This window comes from Chaetodon trifascialis, chromosome 9 (assembly GCF_039877785.1).
Source record: "Chaetodon trifascialis isolate fChaTrf1 chromosome 9, fChaTrf1.hap1, whole genome shotgun sequence".
In the NCBI taxonomy this organism is placed as follows: Eukaryota; Metazoa; Chordata; class Actinopteri; order Chaetodontiformes; family Chaetodontidae; genus Chaetodon; species Chaetodon trifascialis.
In genome coordinates, this window is record NC_092064.1 from 15,627,203 (window position 1) to 15,647,535 (window position 20,333).

The 20,333-nt window shown below is 42.5% G+C and overlaps 1 protein-coding gene across 1 annotated transcript; it reads right to left on the bottom strand.

Annotated features, from left to right (window-relative positions):
- Positions 1 to 324: 324 nt before the first annotated feature.
- On the bottom strand, positions 325 to 18,998 carry cwf19l2 (CWF19 like cell cycle control factor 2). Its single transcript, XM_070971198.1, has 19 exons — positions 18,891 to 18,998; positions 17,778 to 17,888; positions 17,211 to 17,336; positions 16,701 to 16,817; positions 16,072 to 16,191; positions 15,437 to 15,530; positions 14,039 to 14,154; positions 12,694 to 13,264; positions 12,257 to 12,494; positions 10,906 to 11,014; positions 9,843 to 9,944; positions 7,231 to 7,359; positions 6,415 to 6,552; positions 2,382 to 2,594; positions 1,894 to 2,010; positions 1,557 to 1,712; positions 1,356 to 1,436; positions 798 to 899; positions 325 to 623 (listed from the first exon to the last, which is right to left on the bottom strand). Exons 1-19 carry the CDS (start codon positions 18,981 to 18,983, stop codon positions 483 to 485), a joined length of 2,874 nt encoding a protein of 957 aa, XP_070827299.1. The 5' UTR covers positions 18,984 to 18,998; the 3' UTR covers positions 325 to 482.
- Positions 18,999 to 20,333: the final 1,335 nt, after the last annotated feature.

A 20,333-nucleotide genomic window follows, 5' to 3' on the forward strand; every position in this document is an offset into this window, starting at 1 on the left:
GAGCAGGGAAGGGTGAGAGAAGATTGAAAAATATGGGACATCTCACTCACAAACATTTATACTTCTAAACTTGTGAGGACCCTCATAATGGAGCCCCAGACCGGCCAAAATGTCTCAAACTAACCAAGAAGACATAATTTGCATCCATATGGAAAAAACATCTCCTAGAGTCTAATTTGAGACTTAAATAGAAGAGAAAATGTTTGTGTTTTTATTTTAACTCTGATGGGGGAATAAGATTTAGGCCTTGAGGGCTTTTCTATGTAAAGAAAAGGTGATTTTAGCCCATTTCTGGCATGTAACATAAAAATAACAACACAACAATACAATCACTTTCATTTATTTTCTTAAGTAAAAATGTTCTGACATTATAACTTCTAATAGAAATTTTACATAAAATCTGAATGGTGGGTGCAGCAGTGTCTGCACATTGTGTGTGTGTGTGTGTGTGTGTGTGTGTGTGCGGGTGTAGTGTTATGTAGCTAGCCCTCAGTCTTGGTGCAGTCGTACGGTTTCCACCACTGTGCGAACTGCAGAACTTTTTTCCTCTGATCGTCAAAATTTTCTCTAACAAACTTCCTCCAACGTCGCGGCTCCAAGTCCATCATGCCCCCAACCACTTCCTGTCAGTGAAAGAGGGATTGATCACATTAACTGGAATAACTTTGCTGCATAGTCACACATGCATAGTAGAGTTTTCTGGAAATCCTGGATCCACATGAGAGTGAGACTTCCATTAAAAACATGGGGACACATAATGATGTCCCAAATACTGCAGCCTTAATGCGAACACTGACCTTGCCGAAGTAATGGGGGAACTTCTGCTCATTTTCAATGACGTGGGCAAACCCTCCCTGGAGTCCAAAGTCTACAGCAAAGTAGGGCAGACCTCGAGGAATCTATGGAGCATTAAACAAACAATTAAGGACAGAAACCCCCCCTTGTTAAGATGTTCTTATGTTTTTTATGCGCTACAAGACACACAGACACACAGTATCAGGAGCGAAATAAGCGGTCAGCAGCGTGGCTGAGCGTTCCCTCCGCAGCAGTCCACTGCAGCGGACCAACGACAGATTCAGACAGCTGTGGCTTCACACATCATGTACATACAGAACCTGCAACTTGCAGGAGCTACAGCCAAATGAGGGGTATCTGAGGAGAAGACGAGTGTAGCTACACACTGGTGTCTGTATTTTGCAAGATAACTATTTTTAATATTATTCCATCTATTCATCCTGGGGACACAGCGAGTACAAGCTAACATGATGGTAAATTTATTTTCCTCCTATGTTAGTCAACATTCAACAATAAATAACAATAAATAAACATTAGAGAAGATACAAAAGGGAGCATACAGCTTGGCGGACGTGTTTCGAAGAGAGGTCGACAATCTTCTTATTCATGGCCCACTCCTCATCACACTCCATGATAGCTTTCTAAAGGCAGACAGAAACCACCCTTGTGAGGACATTCACACATATTTAATGCATTAAACTCATTCCTGTCCCTTTAATACTTCTTTCCAAAGTGAAACTAAATCAAATATACACACACACCTTAAAGTATATGGGAGCCATATCGCCCAGTTCTCGGGGTAGTGGGATACACTCCAGGACCATGTGTGGTCTTCTGCGTGGGTTCATGTACGTCTCCATGAACACACAGTCCAAGTCCTGGGACTCAAACATACGCACCAAAGCACGCCGGAACAGCTGAAGACAGCAAAGCAGCACAGAAGTGAACTAACAGTTAAAACTGAATCACTACTGTTTGAAGTAAATATCGAAAACAAAAGCAGCATTTGGTTCTTATTTTATCTACCACCGCTGTAAACTGACAGTCATGGAAGATGTCGTTTTAGCCTGGACCTATAAGACGCACTGACTGGCTAACCTGCATTTCTGACCAGATGTCCTCATCCAATCCGGTGGCAGAGCAGTGATGATGGAGAGGACAGATGTGGCAGTGGCCCTCTGTCATCGACACTCCTGCAGGTAGGCTCAGATACACCTGGGCACAACATAAACAAACACGCACACACACATTAAATAGCACTAATATCAATAATCAATGAATTGTTTGGAGACATCTTTTAAGAAAAATGCTACAGCTGTTCATCAGGGTTGTATGATGTAAACTGAGTATATCTGGGTTTTGGACTGTTGGTGTAACAAAACAAGACACTTAAAAACGACTCTCTCTCTCTCTCTCTCTCTCTCTCTCTCTCTCTCTCTCTCTCTCTCTCTCTCTCTCTCTCTCTCTCTCTCTCTCTCTCTCTCTCTCTCTCTCTCTCTCTCTCTCTCTCTCTCTCTCTCTCTCTCTCTCTCTCTCTCTCTCTCTCTCTCTCTCTCTCAGAACAGCCTACATTCGCGATCCCTCACCTTGCTCCCTATTGCCACAATGAGGTGCTTCTGGAGCTCTTGGCTGCTGAAACAGTGCTGGCATTTCTCCATGGAGGCAGCCAGCCTCCTACTCTCCCCGATGGCTCTGCTCCTCATCCTCTCCTCCTCCCTCCCCTCGCCCTCCCGCTGCGCTGCACCCGACACAAACATGTCATCCAGCGTGTAGTTGTCGCCGTCCGTCTTCCCCATCATCTGAAGAGTGGAGTGGAGTGGAGTGGAAGTGGTGATGGAGATGGAGAGGAGAGGTGGGAGAAGAAGAGAGAATTGGTGAGCGGTGTTGACAAGGAGTGTGATCATTCTAGACTAAATATTCACACTCTGTGCTGAAGTCAATTGTTTTTCTGGCATCTTCATGTAAATTATGGTTATATTTTATTATCAGGAGACTAAATGTAGCTTTGGCTTTCCTTTTAAAACAAGAAAGAAAGTCATGGTAATCCTTTAAAAACTGCTGTAGAGATACCGAGAGATCCTTAGAAACTGGCTGGTGGCTTCGCTAATTGGTGTATGTAGGTGCTGACGCAATATTACCGTCTGTGCCGTTTCCACGCCATATTCTGTGTGTGTGTGTTTGACGTGCCTGTGCTGCCCTGTGTGTACGTCGGTCCGTGTGTGTTAACAGTGTGAGGCGGGACCCAGAGTATCGACTCTGGTGTTTCTACGTCTGAGTCTTGTCACCATGGCGACGGGGCAACAGGTTGGAATCTGTGTGTATGTGAGAGAGCGAGAGGCGAGCATGGCTGAAGTGTGTGTGTGTGTGTGTGTGTGTGTGTGTGTGCATGACTCGCTGTGTAGGAGTGAGTGTGTGAGTGAGAGTGAAAATTGGATTAGTTTAGTGACAGTGTGGGAGGGATTGTGATTGTGTGTGTGTGTGTGTGTGTGTGTGTGTGTGTGTGTGTGTAAAGGACTGCACCTAAGTGTGCAGCAGGGTTACAATTTCATTTTCTTATACACACACACACACACACACACACACACACACACACACACACACACACACACACACACACACACACACACACACACACACATATAAATGCCACCGCACATATTCTCACAAACTCACATGGAGGCTAGTTCAGCATAATATGGTCGTAATAACTCAAGGACCATGCTGTCAGCGTCCAGGTTCACTGCTGATGATCGTGTCTTTGCACGAGTCGGAGCGAATGAGAAATGGACATATTCTCGATACAGTTTAAATTGTAGATTGTAATGTTGCAGGGGATCAACATATGTCTGGCACAATACTCATGTTTTATTGAGAAATGCACCACGATGAATCTCTAGACAATGCTAGCCTGCTAACTTAAGAGACTCTGTCTCTGACCAATGGATAAAACTGGTATTTATAGAAGCTCTGCCATGGTAACTGTAGATGTATTTTTAGTGTCACTCTTTGTAGGTGCAGAATGTGTGTGTGCGTGTGTGTGTGTGTGTGTATTTTTATAGGAATGTGAGTGTAATGAATATATGAGTGAGAGCGAGTGATTGTGCTTGTGTGTGTATGTAGTGAGTGAGTGAGAGAGTGCAAAAAAAAGTCGGAGAAAGGAAAATCTGAGCTAAAGCATTTCTTTTTTTGTTTTCATTATTCTGCAAATATTTATATCTCTTTAAAGTTTTTTTTTTAGATTTATTGCCATGGCAACTCCTCCATTCAGTGTCTAAAACCCGCCAAGCAACAAATGCGAGTAGTTTTTCCCTTTTGCACGTAAATCTCAGAAGGCTATCCATCACACCGGAGGGCAAACGTTTGGTCATAGAGAACAATGCTGAGAGTCTCTAACGTGTTTTGTTGTCATTTACGGCCATGCTGCTTCCATCCTTCGCTGTCAGTGTATCACACCAACACAGGTAAAAGGGCATCATGGTGCATTCAGGTGCACTTCCTAAACGCTGTAATCTACGTTCAAAAGGCAGTGAAAGTTGTTTAAAATGGGAAAGTTATGATTTTTTTCATTCCATTGTCAAAAAGCATGGGCCTGCATGTCAGTACTGTCTTCTTCCTTCACTGCAGCATAAACAAACAAACAATATCCAAATAATTTCTGCATCTACAGATTTTGAAAATTCTCTATTAAAAATTGCTATCATCAAACACAACTATATTCTTGTGCAACAGGTCCTGATGACAATTTCCACATTGTTTTACTGCAACAGCGTGTGCACACTTGCCTGTCAGTGGAATTTGTGCATTACTTGTTGTCATATTCCTAGCTATATAAAGGGAAAAAGTAAACTAGAAGAGAAGAGAAGAAGGAACGAGGAAAATGAGTCTCGGCTCATGGAAAAGCGCAGTCTGTAAAGCTGCTGATAGACTGACAGGCTGACCGCAACCTGCCAGGAACCATCTGCTGCTGTACGTCGAGTTCAAGTCAGGGGAGGAGAGAGACGAGGAGACGCAAGAGTAGTAGTGGAGAGGAATGAATAACGACACACTGCATACCAATCCGACAGGACAGATCCTGAAGGTCCAGCTGTTCAGATCACTGCAGTGGGAATGGGTGATCCATTTACTAATTTTGTCAAAACAAAACAACCTTCAGTTTGTATCATTCGAGCAACATTGCGTGACTGCGGCACAACAGTTCCCATGTTGTTTTTATCAAGTTTTCAGTTACAGGAGGAGAGCAGGAGTGAGGAGGTCTGATAGGAGATTCATCACCACCAGAGATTCACAAATCGGACAAGTCTGCTGACCAGAAACTGGGTCCAAAATGAAATGAAGTGAAAAACATCCTTGACTATAGGAAGTGATTATCAGAGATGTTCATGTGGATTCTTTCTGAGCTGCCCAAACTGCAGTAAGCAAGCACCTACGATCATTCACTGTTGCTCTTGCCTGCTTTGCAAAATTCAAAATGTATGATTTAACAGGTCATAAACTAGGTTTCATAAAATGACTACAAAATAACTCAAAAGTCAAGTGACCGATGATGATAAACATAAATCGTGATGTGAATCGTTTCCATATTGGGTATGAGTGACTGCAACAACTGACAAAAGCCAGAGCGGAAGCCAGCTTGATGTGCCCGACATGAGTTTGCCAACTTCAGGTACAAACAGTTCTGTTGTGCACTGATTCATTATTTTCAACCCGACTAAACTGCCGTGTCCACAATAAATTAAACATCTCTTTTCTTTTCACTTCACAAGCCGAAGAAGCTGCCACTGTGTCGAGTACACGCCATTCTGTGACTAACTGTGAGGTGGCGTCCAATCTGACTGGTCACAGAAGAAGCAGAGAAGAAACAGGAGAACAGCAGCTTTGACTCTATGAAAATATGGAAACCCAGCAGGGCCACAGCAGTGTGCTATAGACCAACCCCATGTGTGCTCTGAGGATTGAAAGATAAAAAATTATAAATAATCCAACTGCTTCCATTTTGCAAATGAATGCAATCTGGCTGTTTGGATTATGTTTGATTGCAAGTAAGTGTTATTAGCACGCCATAATTGCAGTTTAAAGCTGCAGTCTTGTGATAACACTGGCTCTTAGGTTACCACACAGTGAAAGATCTAAGCCTTAATAAGCCAGGTAGTAATTTCTCTAAGGTCAATGGTCAATAACTTAAAGATAACCTGGGGATTTTTCTATCTCCAGCGGCATGAGGAGCTGTTTTTATGAGTTGGTACATAGTACAAATACAAATACACAGTCCAGCCAATGGTTTCACACTATTCCACTGATGTACAGGTGGTGGTAGCACACCAAGAACCACACCAGTGTGCCACCAAAGGCAGAGAAGAAGAAGACCGCTTGCTCCCAAAACATGGACGCAAACACAGGTTTTAAATGTTTAAGAAAAAATAGCTTTCTCTGTGTTTTATGCATTCTTCGTGATTGTTGGACCTCAGCACTGAGTGTAAACATATCTTTGGTTTGTTTAATAGAAAACTCCACAGTGCACCTTTAATTCACGGTCACACTCTTCATTCTGGTAACTATCAACATCCTGGGTTGTCACTTTTGGTTGCCAAGTTGTGCTCATCAGTTGCAAGGTTTTCTTACCTTGGCAGCCATGCGTGAGTAGAGGGCATTCTGATCCTGTGCAGAGCTCATCTTCTCCCTCCTCACCATCTCCTTCAGACCCATGTTGTCATCATCCTGGAAGTAGCGCACACGCTGCCCATCAACATGAGTCTCAATCTGAAGAGGGAGAGAGAGGAATGTGAACACAAAGGAGGTAACGGGAGACAAATTGGTGAAAAGGTGAATTCGCTGGAAAATGGATGCTGCATGTAGTAAAGATACAATGATGCAATTTATTCAAATCGCATCCTTCAAAGAGGGATGAGACAGTGACAAGAGACGAAGGACTGTGGAGAGAAGAGAGAGGTAGAGGAAGAGGAGAGAGGGAAAACAAGCTGGAACCGTGAGAGACAGCGAGCGACTGATCATGAGGGAAACAGAGGAAGAGGCAGACAGTAAAGGCGACTGGGCCACTTTATAAATTTATAATAACCATAAACAGAGAATGGACTGGAGAGCTTTGTTTTCATTACACACGTTTCATGTCGGAGCCAGGTGGACTCCCTGCTCTCATTACACTCTCTGATGAATACCAAATGACAAGGAACAAATAGCAGGACACAAACCTCTCATCTGCGCCCCCATTTCTCAATACCTCTGTCCTCTAATGGCAAGAGTGTGCAGGATCCTCTCTGTCTTTGTGTAAAGTGGTAGCTTTCTGATGCAGTTCAAGATTTATTTTCACCATCTGTGCAGTGGTAAATTCTCATGCTTTCAAATTCCTTTGCAGACAACTGCTGTGCTCTCATTTGTTTTTTTTAACTTTCTTTCCACCCTTCATCTCGCTCTCTTTACCAGCTTCTTCTTCCGTCGTCCTCCATGGGGCTCCTGAGGTCCAGAGGGGGCACTGACTGGCCAGGACTGACCCGCTTGGTCTGTTCTGAACAGCAGGACTTCCTGGTCTTCACTGGAGCGACCTGCGACCTGAAAGAACCAAAACACAGCAAGGTCATTTTCACTTTTCTTATTTTTATGTTTCACCTTTAGGCATTTAACAGACACTCAAGAAGTGAAAAGGGATAGTACCACAAAAACAATCTGATGTAAAACATCCAACATCATGTTGGAGGCACATGTATCACTGAGCAACAGAGGAGAGGACGAGGAATTTCACAATTTGTAATTGGCAGCGTTTTGGATTCACAGCAGCAGACGAATGTCAAGGGCAGGAGGAGAAAAGAGGGGCTGTTAGGACAGAATAGTAGCTGCATCTGAGCATTTATTCCACTAATAATCAGGGCTCAGAAGGAATGAAAACAGCTACCGATATGAAACACCTTAATAATCCTGAAATGTCATTAGTTTTGTCAGAGCTGGGTTTAATCTGTCAGAATCTGTTCACAGGGTGAAATATTTTCATCTTAAAATTTACTCCAATACCTCCATTTTCTAAATATATTCATACTGCCTGTGTATGATGGCCTAGTTGGATTAAAGTTGTTCCTCTTTGAAGACAAACGTGTTTGAAAAGTTGCAGTGAGCACTTGTAAATGACTCAATAGATGTTACTGGATTTGTGGAGAATTAACAGAAGACCTGCGTTCTGTTCAAAATCTTTTATAGTAAAATGTTGTGATGAAACCGCTGCTTTGGTGCCAACTCGGTGCTCGATACAGGTCTGTATTTTTCAAGGATCAAAAAGTGCGCTTGTTATGAGGAGGTTAAGTCTCAGTTGCATTCTTGATTTTTGTAGAAAACGTAAACAGGACACTTTACATCATCATTTTACATGATGGCACTCCCTTACATGTTCTGTTGGGAGCCGTCAATCACATTGATTACATTCAGAAGAGAAATCCGCCTCATGTAACCACACGCAGTGTCTGATTAAACAGCCTATGAAAGACCGAAATCTGACCTGACAGGTGGAGACAGACAGCCAAGAGACAAGAACAGGGTGGGAGTAGCAGCAAGGACGGGAGACAGTAACAGGAAAATGAAACTAAACTGTCAGAAAAAAGTGATTGAAGAGAATATTTCCTCTGCTCCAACTGACACTAAATATGAGCCACACAGGCAACGAGAGTCAAAACACTGAGTAGTGAGGACAAGCCAAAAGTCTTCCATAACAAGACAGACTGGAAGCATCTCCAATGAGTGCAAATCAACAGCACTCCATCTCTACGAGGGCTGATAGGTGCACTAAAACCTAAGAATTATGAGAGTTTCTCTGAAATGTTACTGAGGATTTAGCCCAGTCTTTAAATCTGGACAGGACAGCCTTAGTGGGGATGAATCTAGCCTTGCTGGCAAACGATAATATACAGGTTATATAAATAATCACAGCCTGCTTTCCAGGTGTTTATAAAGTTGTCTGCTCATGTCAGAAATAGGCCACCATTTATTTGTGCATATATGTGCATGTGTGTTATGTTTCAGTTTGTGTGCGCGTGAAGCCAGGAACGGCTTCAGCAAGAGGGGAGAGAAAGCGGTGCTGAGGCGTCAAGGTGCTGCCATTGCTCTCTGTTAATTGCCTGTGCTTCAGACGCAGTCAGGATGGCCCATATAATCTCTCTGCCTGCCTCTCAATCAGTCTCTTTCTCCTTCTCTCCCACACATAAACACAGGGGCATACTCTGAATGACCTCCGGGAAGAGAGACATTTGTTTCCCATTAGGGTCTGCTAAAATGCCAAACAGGAGCCGTTTCCATACGGACGGCAGGATGTAAAAGCTGAGCCGCAAAGAGACTTCAAACAAACAAATTCCTTTTTAAAGCAGTCGGACGAAACAGCAGAGACTTTGGTTTCATCTGAAGACGAGCGCGCGCGTGTGTGTGTGTGAGGTATTTTTCTTTCCTGCGCAATGAGAGAGATGGATGCTGCGCTACCTGCTCTGTGTGTTTGTGTGTGTGTAGTTTGGAAAAGATATAGCCTTGAGTGTTTGGATTAGCATTTAGACTATGGGAGAGGAAAAAGAAGCAGCGAGCAGATAAATCTGACACAGGAAGATTCAGTGTGGTGTGTGTGCGCATGCACATGTGAGTGTGAGTCTATTGCACATGTTTACATCTTTGCATGATTTCAGAGTGAGTATACAGTCCAATTTAGGATGGTGTGTCTGTATCTGCGAATTTACACGATTATACATGTAAAAAGCTGCAATGCATTTATTAGTGAGTGTGTGTGTTGGATAGATAGTAAATCTATAGGAAAGAGCACTGTGTAGATATGAGGAAAGGGGAAAACCTCTCTCAGGAAACAGTATTTAGATAACAAAGAGACAGATAAAAAGACGAGTGGAGAAAATGTATTTCCCAGCTACACCGAATGCAAAACTAAAAGCAACCGACCTCTCTGTTGAAACCCTTAATACTAATGTATTGTCTACCATCATGGACACTCGTTTCATGAGTTCGACAGTGACTCTGACAATGAATGTGTAGACTTAAACATAGTGTTTACAGACCTGCTTTGATCTAGCTGCTTCGTGTAGCTTCCTTTGGGCAGCGTGGCTCTCTTTGGCTTTCTGTGCTGCATCCAGTTGTGATTTCAACTTCTCGACCATGGCCTGAAACACACGCATGCGCACGCGCAAGCACACGCACACACTTTTGAGACAAAAACATGCCTTAAAAAACCTGCACATTTAGATTAACTGATAGAACAATCAGTCAGTAAAACTCAATACTGCTGTGTACGGGTTTTAGGTAACACACAAGGTGTTAGCACAGTGATAATGGAAATACAATAATGAAGATAGGGATCTGCTTCTTGGCAGATTTCGTTTTCCTGTTTCGAGATTTACATAAAGCCTATAACAGCACAGCCTGACAGATACGCTGGAAGGCTGATATTAGCAGCTGTTGCTGGATTATCTTATAATTATCATAGGAGGGTGTGTATGTTGGCAGACATGTAAACAGGAACTGCAGTATGTAAATGTTTTACGGGCTGCATTCAAGCTTATTTGTGTTTTGTGACAATCATCAGATAAAAGGCTTTGAGGCTGAACACTGTATTACAGAAACACTGAATGGAAAGGACAGAGAGAAAAATATTTCTCAAACACGCACAGAACCTCTTAAGCCATAGCGCTGTGACAGATATCGATACCTTACAAAGACAGAGTGAGAGTTAAGTGCACAGATCAATGAACATTATAAATGAATGGATGCCCTGATGTGCTGTTAAATCAACACCAATGTTGAAAAAGTTACCGTCATATTAGATTGTAGGACTGGACAGCACCAGTCCGTACATTACTTTGAATCAAGACAGCGTTACTTATGGATTATTGCAGCCTCACAGTCTTTTCAGACAAAGAGCGACTGGCGCGCAGAGTGATTCATTTTCAATGAGAGTAAGCAGACCGGTAGGGAGGAGAGGGCGATCTGACAGGCGGAGCGACAAGCAGGTGCGATCCCGTGAAACTGTAGGCTAAAAAATTGTTTCTCATCTTAAAAAAAGGACTTGTATTCAGCCCAATGTGGGAATCTCCATTGACAGCAACATAATGATGAGCTACTCACCGTGTTGCCCATGATCTCTGCCTTCACCAGTTTGGCCCCCAGTTTGTTCATCTCCTCCTCTGACAGCAGGGGAACCTCCTCCTCTTCCTCCTCACCTTCACTCTCACTACTAGGGTAAACACAAAGAGGAGAGTTTGAACAGCAGACCGAGGCAGAAAGAGAAATTTGAAAAGTGATCACCAAACATTTCCTCATTTCAACCACAACATGTAACCAATTTCTAATGTATCAAATTCACAACCTTCAAAGGAAACCTTTAAAGTGTATTTGCAGGTGGGTCATGAGGTTTCCAAACCACAATACTAGTGCAGACCTCAGTCAAGGCTAATAGTTGATTATACGTAAATCTGCAAGTCAGTATTATGGCTTGTTTTCATGAGGTGTAAATTTCAACCATTTGTCCTGAATATCACTGGAGTTCATCGCAGAGATGTGGATGCGTATTTCCATTTCTATACTCAGACCTTAGTTTCAGGAGAAAGCATTATTAGAGATTCCCCTCATAACTCACCCTCTGAACAACAGGATGTAATGACTTCATTATCACTCAAATAACAGAAGTAACCCCTCTGATGGGAAACTTGTGAAGTTTGTAATTTAACCTTTCAGTTGTTGTCTTCTGCACTCTCACGCTGTCCGTCTATTATGATTCATTTGTGTCTTCGTGCCCCCAGAGATCACTACAGCCTTGCCTGAGAGGATCTGAACTGCAGCCGGGGAAGCATCGTTCTAGGCTATTACACTTCTCATAGCCTCATTTCATTCTGCTGCCACACTGCAGACTCATTTCATGCTGCAGAGGTTCTGGGTGCTGGTTTACACAAACAACTTAGCCTAATGAGGCAATACACAGAACAACTAAGAGGGCTTTACAAAGCAGTGATACTCCGACATCTGGGCTTAAACGGTGCTATATAATTGTTTCTGTGGCACTGAGTGCTGTTGCAGTTTAGTGTCCCATTAAAGAGACAGTATGTTCATGTATGTTACAGATACAGACATGTCTGTTACTGAACGTCAGACATCATCAGACAGAACTTGTACAGATGACATATGAGTTACAGGCTCAGGGTTCAGAGGGAGTTGTTTCTGGGAAAAATCAAGACTAATGTTCAAAAGCAGGGCCTTTAAAACTAATCAAGTACATATGTGAACACACAGACAGCTTTTAGGGAGGAGATAGTTATGCGAATTCATCAACACAAGCTAACGTAGAGTGATGCTTTTATGCGTTGTGTTCCATTAGCGGATGTAGTTTTTGTTGTGCGTGTGGCCATATTATAAATCAAACTTGTAACCTAATATCTAAAAGGCAGCCAAAAGCTTTAAGGTGATGTATAGTTATAGAGACCTTGATGCCGTCACAGCAGCTTTATCACCACGCAGCCCATCTTGAGAAGCAGTTACAGTTTTCCCAGATTCCCCCTGTTTCTCCTGCTGTGGTTTTTCCAAGCTGTCACATTCACGGGCAGGATTGCTGCTCTTCTTCCAGGCTGGAACGCTGGCATTACGAGGACCGGAGTCTTCATCGTCAGAGCTGGGTTTCAGGAATCCTGTGGACGGCCGTGCTGGAGGACGACGCTGTGGAGCTGCACAGGACAGACATCACAGAGCATGTTGAGGCTCCCTACGCTCCTCTCGGCATGTTAGTCTGTGTGTAACGTTTGATGAAATGACTTTTTTTCCTGAGTTGTGAAAGAAATGCTGTCCAAACAAGATCAAAACACTGTTTACTTTGGCCAAACTTGACTCAGACACGTATCAGAAAAGGCCCTGACATCAACCCACCTTCACCGCTGTCATCATCTTCTGAGGGTTTGAGGAAGCGGCTTTTTAGTGACCCAGCAGACGGAGGACGGTGACTCCAATTTTGCCCAGATGATGATGATGATGACAAGGATGATGATGATTCAACACTGGGCCTCTCTCTCTCTCTATTTCTTTCACTGTCCCTATTCATCTCTCTGCCTCTGTCCCTATCCCTGTCCCTATCTCTGTCTCTATCGCTGTCTCTTTCTCTATTCTTGTCTCTGTCTCGTTCTCTGTCCCCATCCCTTTCTCTAAGCCTGTCTCCCTCTCGACCTCTCTCTTGCTCCCTGCCTCGGTACCCTCCCCTCTCCCTCTCCTCTCCTCTTCCAGCACAGTATCTCTCTCTCTCGGTGGGTGACGAATCTCTTTCTCTTTCATTTCTTCTCCACTGATCTCTCTCTGCCCCATCTCCCTCTCTCCTCCTCCATCTCTCTCTGGACTCATTCTCTGCTTTCCTCCAGCCGCCTCTCGCCATCCTGTCTCCTCCTCCTCGCTGTCCATACACAGCTTCCTCGGCATCTGCAAGTCTTTTCTGAAATTCTTCCATCGACTAGAAAAAGAGAAACAGGGTATTTAAAATACTTGAATACTTATTTTTTACATTATGTCAACTGAAAGTTTGTACTTGAACACACCTGATAAACCAGAGGGTTTCTGGGATTTGCACACAAAACATACAAACACACACACCATCAAGATAATGTAGCTACACAACTAACCAAAAAAATCCTGCATATACACACAGATCATATTGTGATATGGTATGATGAATGAGTGATTGGATAAATATCTCTGCTATCAGCAATTTTTGTGATTTTATTTCACAAAATTAAAGGTCTGGATTTGAAGAGCGAGTGATATATTAGAAAATTATAGCATATCGCCCTATTTGGCATAAAACAGTATATAAGATGTCTGCTTTACTAGAAGAAACACAAACGAGGTGCACTGCTGTGGCTGTTCTGACAGTGACAGCTTCAGTGCTGTCAAGTGGAGACACGAATGCTGACACTGCTCAAAGAGACGTCACAAAGGACACTGGGCACTGCGTGTGATGTCGGACAACACAGAGATTAATAATAAAACAAGGTATCTAGACACACATTCTTCCCACAGTGGTGAACAGGTATGTGTGTCTATATCCTTGAATTCAGAGTGCAGTCACTGTAAGTCAGAGTAATTATGAATCAATACTTTTATGTCCAAATCCACATTTGGACTGAATGCAACATCCTCGTCTGTTCGATATCTTTTCCACCGAACCATATGCGCTTAATTGTGCATGCGAATGTGCGAATGCTGCCAGCGTGCCATCAGTTCTCACTCCAAATCTATCAGCCACCACATCGTTGAGGCTGCGCTGCTCCCTCTCCGCCTGCTCTTTCATCCTCTGGTAGCTTTTCCTCAGCCAGCTCAGACCTCCATCATTCACTATTACGCCTGCAGGACCAGAGAGAGAAAAAGAGTCAGAAAAAAATGCATACAAAAGCTTCAGAGAGTCAGTCATAACCTGCACATTGTCATTCATACACTCTCAAGTCAAGTTTAAAAAAATGATACAAATTCAATTAATGAGATGCCACTTCACTCATTTTACTGTACACATCAGGCAGTTCCATGGGGAAAAGGTTATCAAAAGAGCGATATTCAGAAAAAGGGTGTAAAGGAAGGAGTAAACAAAATGATCAAACAATCAAAATGAGAATGAAAATTCCATGAAAAGATGAATCCTGTGCTGATGAATAAGAAAGAGGAAAGGCAGATCCAGGGAAAAAACAAGGAGTCATGGAGGAGAAACAAAGGTCAGGACAAAGGGGGGTGAGAAAAGATTAAAGGAAAGCAAGGCTTTAAACAAATGTTCTTTCAAAACCAGCAGTGGATACAACTTCCCAGATAGATAAAACATGACAAATGTAGTGCCCAAAACCTCTGGTCAAAGTCAACGCTGAGTATCTGATTCAGCGTGTTTGAGCACATGGCGATCCACATGGAACTGTACTTACTGTGTAGAGATAAGAGACTCATGCACACATACCTGCATTTGCTTGTCAGCTTAACTCAGCTTACTCTCTGTCTGTCTGTCTGTCTGTCTGTCTGTCTGTCTGTCTGTCTGTCTGTCTGTCTGTCTGTCTGTCTGTCTGTCTCTCTTTCCCCAAATCCCTGACTCAGAAGCTCTTCCTTGCTCTATCTGGCCTCTCATTTTTCCATCAAACCTCCATGTTGACTTTTCTGCACGCATAACTGCGTTCAATTCCACTCTTATTTTTAAAATTAGCTGGCTGGTCTTAGTTTAAAAAGAGAGAGAAGGAGAGAAGAGACAAACGAGGTCTGGAGAGGGGGTAAGGATGGTAAAAGTGGAGATGAGGGATGGGGAGAAAAACAGGCAGAGGGAACAGTGAAAGTGCTGCTAGTTAACATGGGAGTGTGTGAGCAGTGTTGATTATAGGGAGCAGCAAGGTCCCTCTGAATTGTCCACCAATGACACAGGAGGCAATAGTTAGGTATTACAAAATGTACAATACTGTAGCTGCCCTGCACTCTGGCCTACTGAGGCAATGTTAAGAGAAACTGAAAGCTCTGCCTCTTCCATGATTTCTGTGTTTTAATGTTCAATAAATAAAATCTGACATGAAACTTTATTCTGAGACATTAAAATGACATTCCTCGAAAATATTCTGCTGTCTGCCTGCTGGAAATGTCTCAACAGACTGATCCCTGTTACCTTTTGTTGCTGCAGTACCAGCTGTCTCCTCTGGGGGCAGACCAGTTCCTCCATCTTTCCAGTATGGGTTGAGCTCCAATTTGTGCAAACCAGCCTGAGGGAACCACAAACACACATGCGACTGAATCACTTATGTATACTGTCAATATCACAACAGGGGCACCAATGCTGAATAACAACAAGCGCGCGCACACACAGACACACACACACCACAGTATGCTGCTGTGCGAGAGAGGCCAACCTCTGTTACCTTGGTAACCACACAGTTGGTAAAATGAGGAGACTGACTACCAGCGTTTCCATATAGTATGCAATCCATGCACGCACGCACGCACGCACACCACAGTATGCTGCTGTCCGTGAGGGGCCAACCTCTGTTACCTTGGTAACCACAGAGTTGGTAAAATGAGGAGACTCTCTCTGTCTCTCTTGTGCACACACACAGGTCATTTTGCATCAAAATTCAAATAACAGACACGTGAATATGCTGACTGAGGAAACATATGCATCCCCGGGCCGACAGCAGAACAAGAACCACAGCAGACAGGAGCTGGTCATTACAAACTGGAGTGAAAAGGGGGGAAAAAAACAACACACACACACGCACGCACGCACGCATGCACACACACACACACCTGTTCAATGGCCTGAGCCTTTGCCCTCTCCTCCTCTTTGAGTCGTTCTTTCTCAGCCCTCTTCTCTGCTGTGGACGTGGTTCTCATTGCCAGGAAGTCAAAGGTCATCCATTCGTCTCTCTAGGGGACAGGGAGAGAGAGATTAAACAAAGAAAGGGAAATACGTATAGGTTGAGACAAGATCAATGACCTCTGAACTGCAAATTAACACATGCTCTCATACACACACAGCACACATATGCAAATGAGCAATAAACCTTTAAAACATTTAAAAAGCCACACCTTGTCAATGATGGAGGATGGTGCCATGAGGGAGTAAATTTGGAAATCAGAGGTGCGTCTGTATGTACTTCTTCATACCTCTAGATATAGTTTACCTTCTGACACTTCGACTCTATTTACCTTTTTATTCATGTCTATTGTAGAAAATGGGCTTTAGTATTGTCTGGAGTTTACTATTTGGAGAAGAGAGGACTCTTCAACACTCAACAGCAAAACTGATAATTTTGGTGTCCACGGATGATTTGTGGTATTAACAGAGAAATATTAGCATTTTAAATGTAATTGTTTGATACCAAACATGATTTACATCAGTATTCAGTGTCTGTGTGACCGGGTAAGGAAGTTACCTGGACATTCTGGCCTGGGCTGATGTTGCTCTCTGAGGGCTTGGGCTTGTCAGGAACCTGCCAGGCTTTGGCAGCTTGTGTCTGAGGCTGAGCCTCAACCCACTCATCCCCTGAGTCCTGACACATAGAGAGAGGGAGAAGAAAGAAGATGATGAAGAAGGAAAACAATATGACATATCAAAACAAAAGCATGGAAAATGAATAAACGAGACCCAACACTGAATTGTAAAAGTCAACATCCGCGAGTATTTTTTAGTTTTTAAGTTTTATCAAAGCTTTGTAAGGAGTTTTAAAATTAACTTTACAGCTCATTGGGAATAGTAGACAAAATTTTCACATGCCAAGAATAACTTTCACTCGATTATAAATCACCATTTGGTCTAACAGAAATTAAGCCTCTTCATGTTTTAATTATTAACCAGTATAGCATGATTTACTGGCACTGTTCAGATGTGAACTCGACACCTTGTTTAAAGGAATTCTGCCTTGGAAAATGACTTATGAACTCACCTCTGAGCTTTCACCAGAGCCATCTCCAGCTTCTGCTGTCTTCTTCTCCTTCTTGGCCTTCTTCTTCTTCTCCTTTTTCTTTTTAGATTTCTTCTCTTTCTTCTTCTTGCTCTTCACAGAGCCTTCCTGTATGGGGTTCACATTCCATTATTATTTTTTCACTAATTACATTAGTGTTTGTTATTAAGACACAATAAATTCATAGTCAGTCCTCAATCACACAAGGTATGCAGGGATAACATGTGTCTCCATAATGGCAAACCATCCAAATGCCCATCATCATCAAGGACTTCCTGTTTCTCCTCTGGATAATTGCTTCAATATAAGCATTAATGGCAGCGAAAGAGTAGATAAAGGTTTGATACAACTGCACATTATTGTCATAAAAACACAGTACTGTCATAAAAATAATGTTTAAATGTGAGTGTATCTAACTGTGACTTGCCATGGACTTAAAAATCTATTGCAATGCAATAATCATGCAGTGATTACTGTTACGCATTTCTAAATGCACTGTATTCTGGTTTGATAACATGCACAACTTCAAGTGACAACACTTAATCTTACCTCTTCAATCTCCTGCAGCCTCTGGTTGATCTCAGGGAGCATCCAAGTGTCCTCCCCTCTCTGCCTCTTCAGCTCCTTCCTCCTCTCCTCCTTCTCATACTGCTGCTTGGCCTGTTAGATAAGATGGCAATAAAGAGGGTTAATTTAGAAGGAAAATACATTTATAAAGTTCAACATAAGGTACACCAGAATTTGCATTTTTTGGACATGTCTGTATCATTCCAAAGTTAAGTCTGGAGCTGAAATGATTCAAGGCGCTGATACAAAAGTCTGATGAGAGGTTCATATTGATGAAACAGGTGCACAGATCAAGTCCACAAACTGAGACATCTCTCTCATTGCAAAAGCAACGACACAGTCTTCACATTGCCATGACACTGCTGAGTTATGATTTTCAAATATTTCAGCATTTCACTTATATCTTGGATTCAATGGCAATGACACTGATGATTTCTTAGGCCATTATGGGCCAATTACTCTTCACACTTCAAAGCAGAATGAATCAGACCCAGCAACACTTTGTTTTGGCCAGTACGAGCACAGGTGAGCCGGGCAGATAATCTATTCACAACATTTAGTGTCCATCTACAGGAAGTAACATTTGTCTGTATTATCTGCTCCGTGTCCGTCTGTGTATCTGACAACAGTGCAAACACAGCTGCACGGCAAGCCACAGTTAAAAATCTGTGTACATATGCGATTACGGAACGGAAGCTGCCCTAATCTTTACACTGGGGACCGCGTATAGCTGCGACCATGACATAGAAGCTCTACAAATACGGTCGCAGGTTTCCTATCTGCCCCAGCAGTGTTTGTCCTGTAATCATCTGCCTGCAGGTTAATGTGAAGAGACACTGAGACCGTTAGCTTTCCAAGAGACAGGGAGAGATAGAAAGATACACAACAACACCATTTTACCTCCCGCATAATGACAATTCACTAAAAAGATAGTGTTTAGCCGATAAACGTCAATGTGACGTTAGCTGTTAGCCTACTTAGCTTGTTAGCTTTCATTTGGACGGAACTGGTATCATTTAAACCACAACTGAGAGCAATAAAACGAAACTAAAATTACTTGTGTTGTTTTTCGCCTACTACGCCTCCAGTTTTTACCTTTTCTAGCGCCTCTTGCTGTGCTTGTCGCTTTAAAACCTTTCTTTCTTCGATGCTGCTCGCACTCTCAAAACTGAGTCCGTGCGCCGCCATGACACTGCCGTCAATGGTTTTGTTAAATGTCGTAAAGCGCTGCCGTTCACGTCAACCGTTGAGTGGTCGTTGAGTGCATACATACATCAATATGCAAGCAATTACTTTTTAAATGTACATATTGATAACGAATGGAGCCTAATATATAGAGGAGATCAACCGTATGTTTAGTCGTCTTAAAGAAGCTAACAGGCCGCATTCACTTGTATGAAACGAGACTACAATGTCCAATATCTGACATGAACGATACTGGCCGTATGCTATTACGTTTTATGTGTAAACCTGTAGGACACGAGGACTGTAATTTAAGTTTTAGCTCAGGATGTGCTTACCTGGCATTCTTTAAATGTAATATGGCCTCTGTGTAGCATATATGGCTATTAGTACATGGAGATATTACAGCGTGTACAATCAGACCCCACATCGGATCCGTTCCGGAGGCTTCATAAGGTCCTGAACCGATCCGCAAAACACTTGGAGTTCACTTCCATGGCGGGACAGATCCAGATAGGATGAGGATCCAGTCTTGTCCGATTCAGATCTGATTTTAATCCGTTCATTCAGTCGCTAATTTGCTATTGACCCATTCCAGAGCCCTTGTCTAAAATGTCTCATCTGTCCAAAATTAGTTACATAAATTTAATCCAACATCACACTGACCAAAATCTACATTTTATAGAAATAAATTTCATTTTATGGCAATAAAGCTTCCTTATTCTGATAAAAGCTTTAATGCTTGTTGACCAGTGTATCTTAATTAATCAATAATTGCTTCGATTAATACTTGGAAAAAATAGAAAATAAATTTGAAGCCACTCTATGGTTCTTAAAGAAGTGCAACTAACTCGGTTAGCTAGAGTAGAGGGGCGTTCATCCAAAAAAGGTTGAGAACCACTGACTCAAACCATCGATTGTTTTAGACTTTTTAGTCGTCAAGCATTAGTAGTACTAGTATTTTGTTTGCTTGAAAAATAAGTGTCCCCATAAAGCCACCTTTCTATTTACAGGGAATTTTCAAGGATAAGTTGCTGAATCAATCCAGAAAAAAGCAGGGTAAAACTGAAATATAAATCTCTTTGTTTTATTGTCACATTTTATGTCTTCAGCTGGTCATCATGTACAGTTAGTCCAAATCAGACTAGTCACCTTTTATAATAGCGTATAGTATTTTTCCTCAAATCTTTTGTAAATGTAACTAAGACTAAATCAGCATATAAACTATGTTTTATGTCTAAAATAGTTCATTTCCATTGCAGATCTTCTGCCTTTAAGCTTACCTGTTAAAAGCCCTCATGAAAAAAACTGAATCTTGCTCGTGTTTTGCACAGATTTAATTTCCTGTATGTGAGT

Excerpts from the sequence above, each read along its gene's own strand:
- cwf19l2 (XM_070971198.1), bottom strand. The coding sequence starts at position 18,983 with ATGGCGGCGCACGGACTCAGTTTTGAGAGTGCGAGCAGCATCGAAGAA. Across the intron at positions 16,818-17,210 it reads GCTCTGGTGAAAGCTCAGAG|GACTCAGGGGATGAGTGGGT; the intron begins GTGAGTTCATAA and ends TCTATGTGTCAG. Across the intron at positions 9,945-10,905 it reads CAGAGATCATGGGCAACACG|GCCATGGTCGAGAAGTTGAA; the intron begins GTGAGTAGCTCA and ends CGTGTGTTTCAG.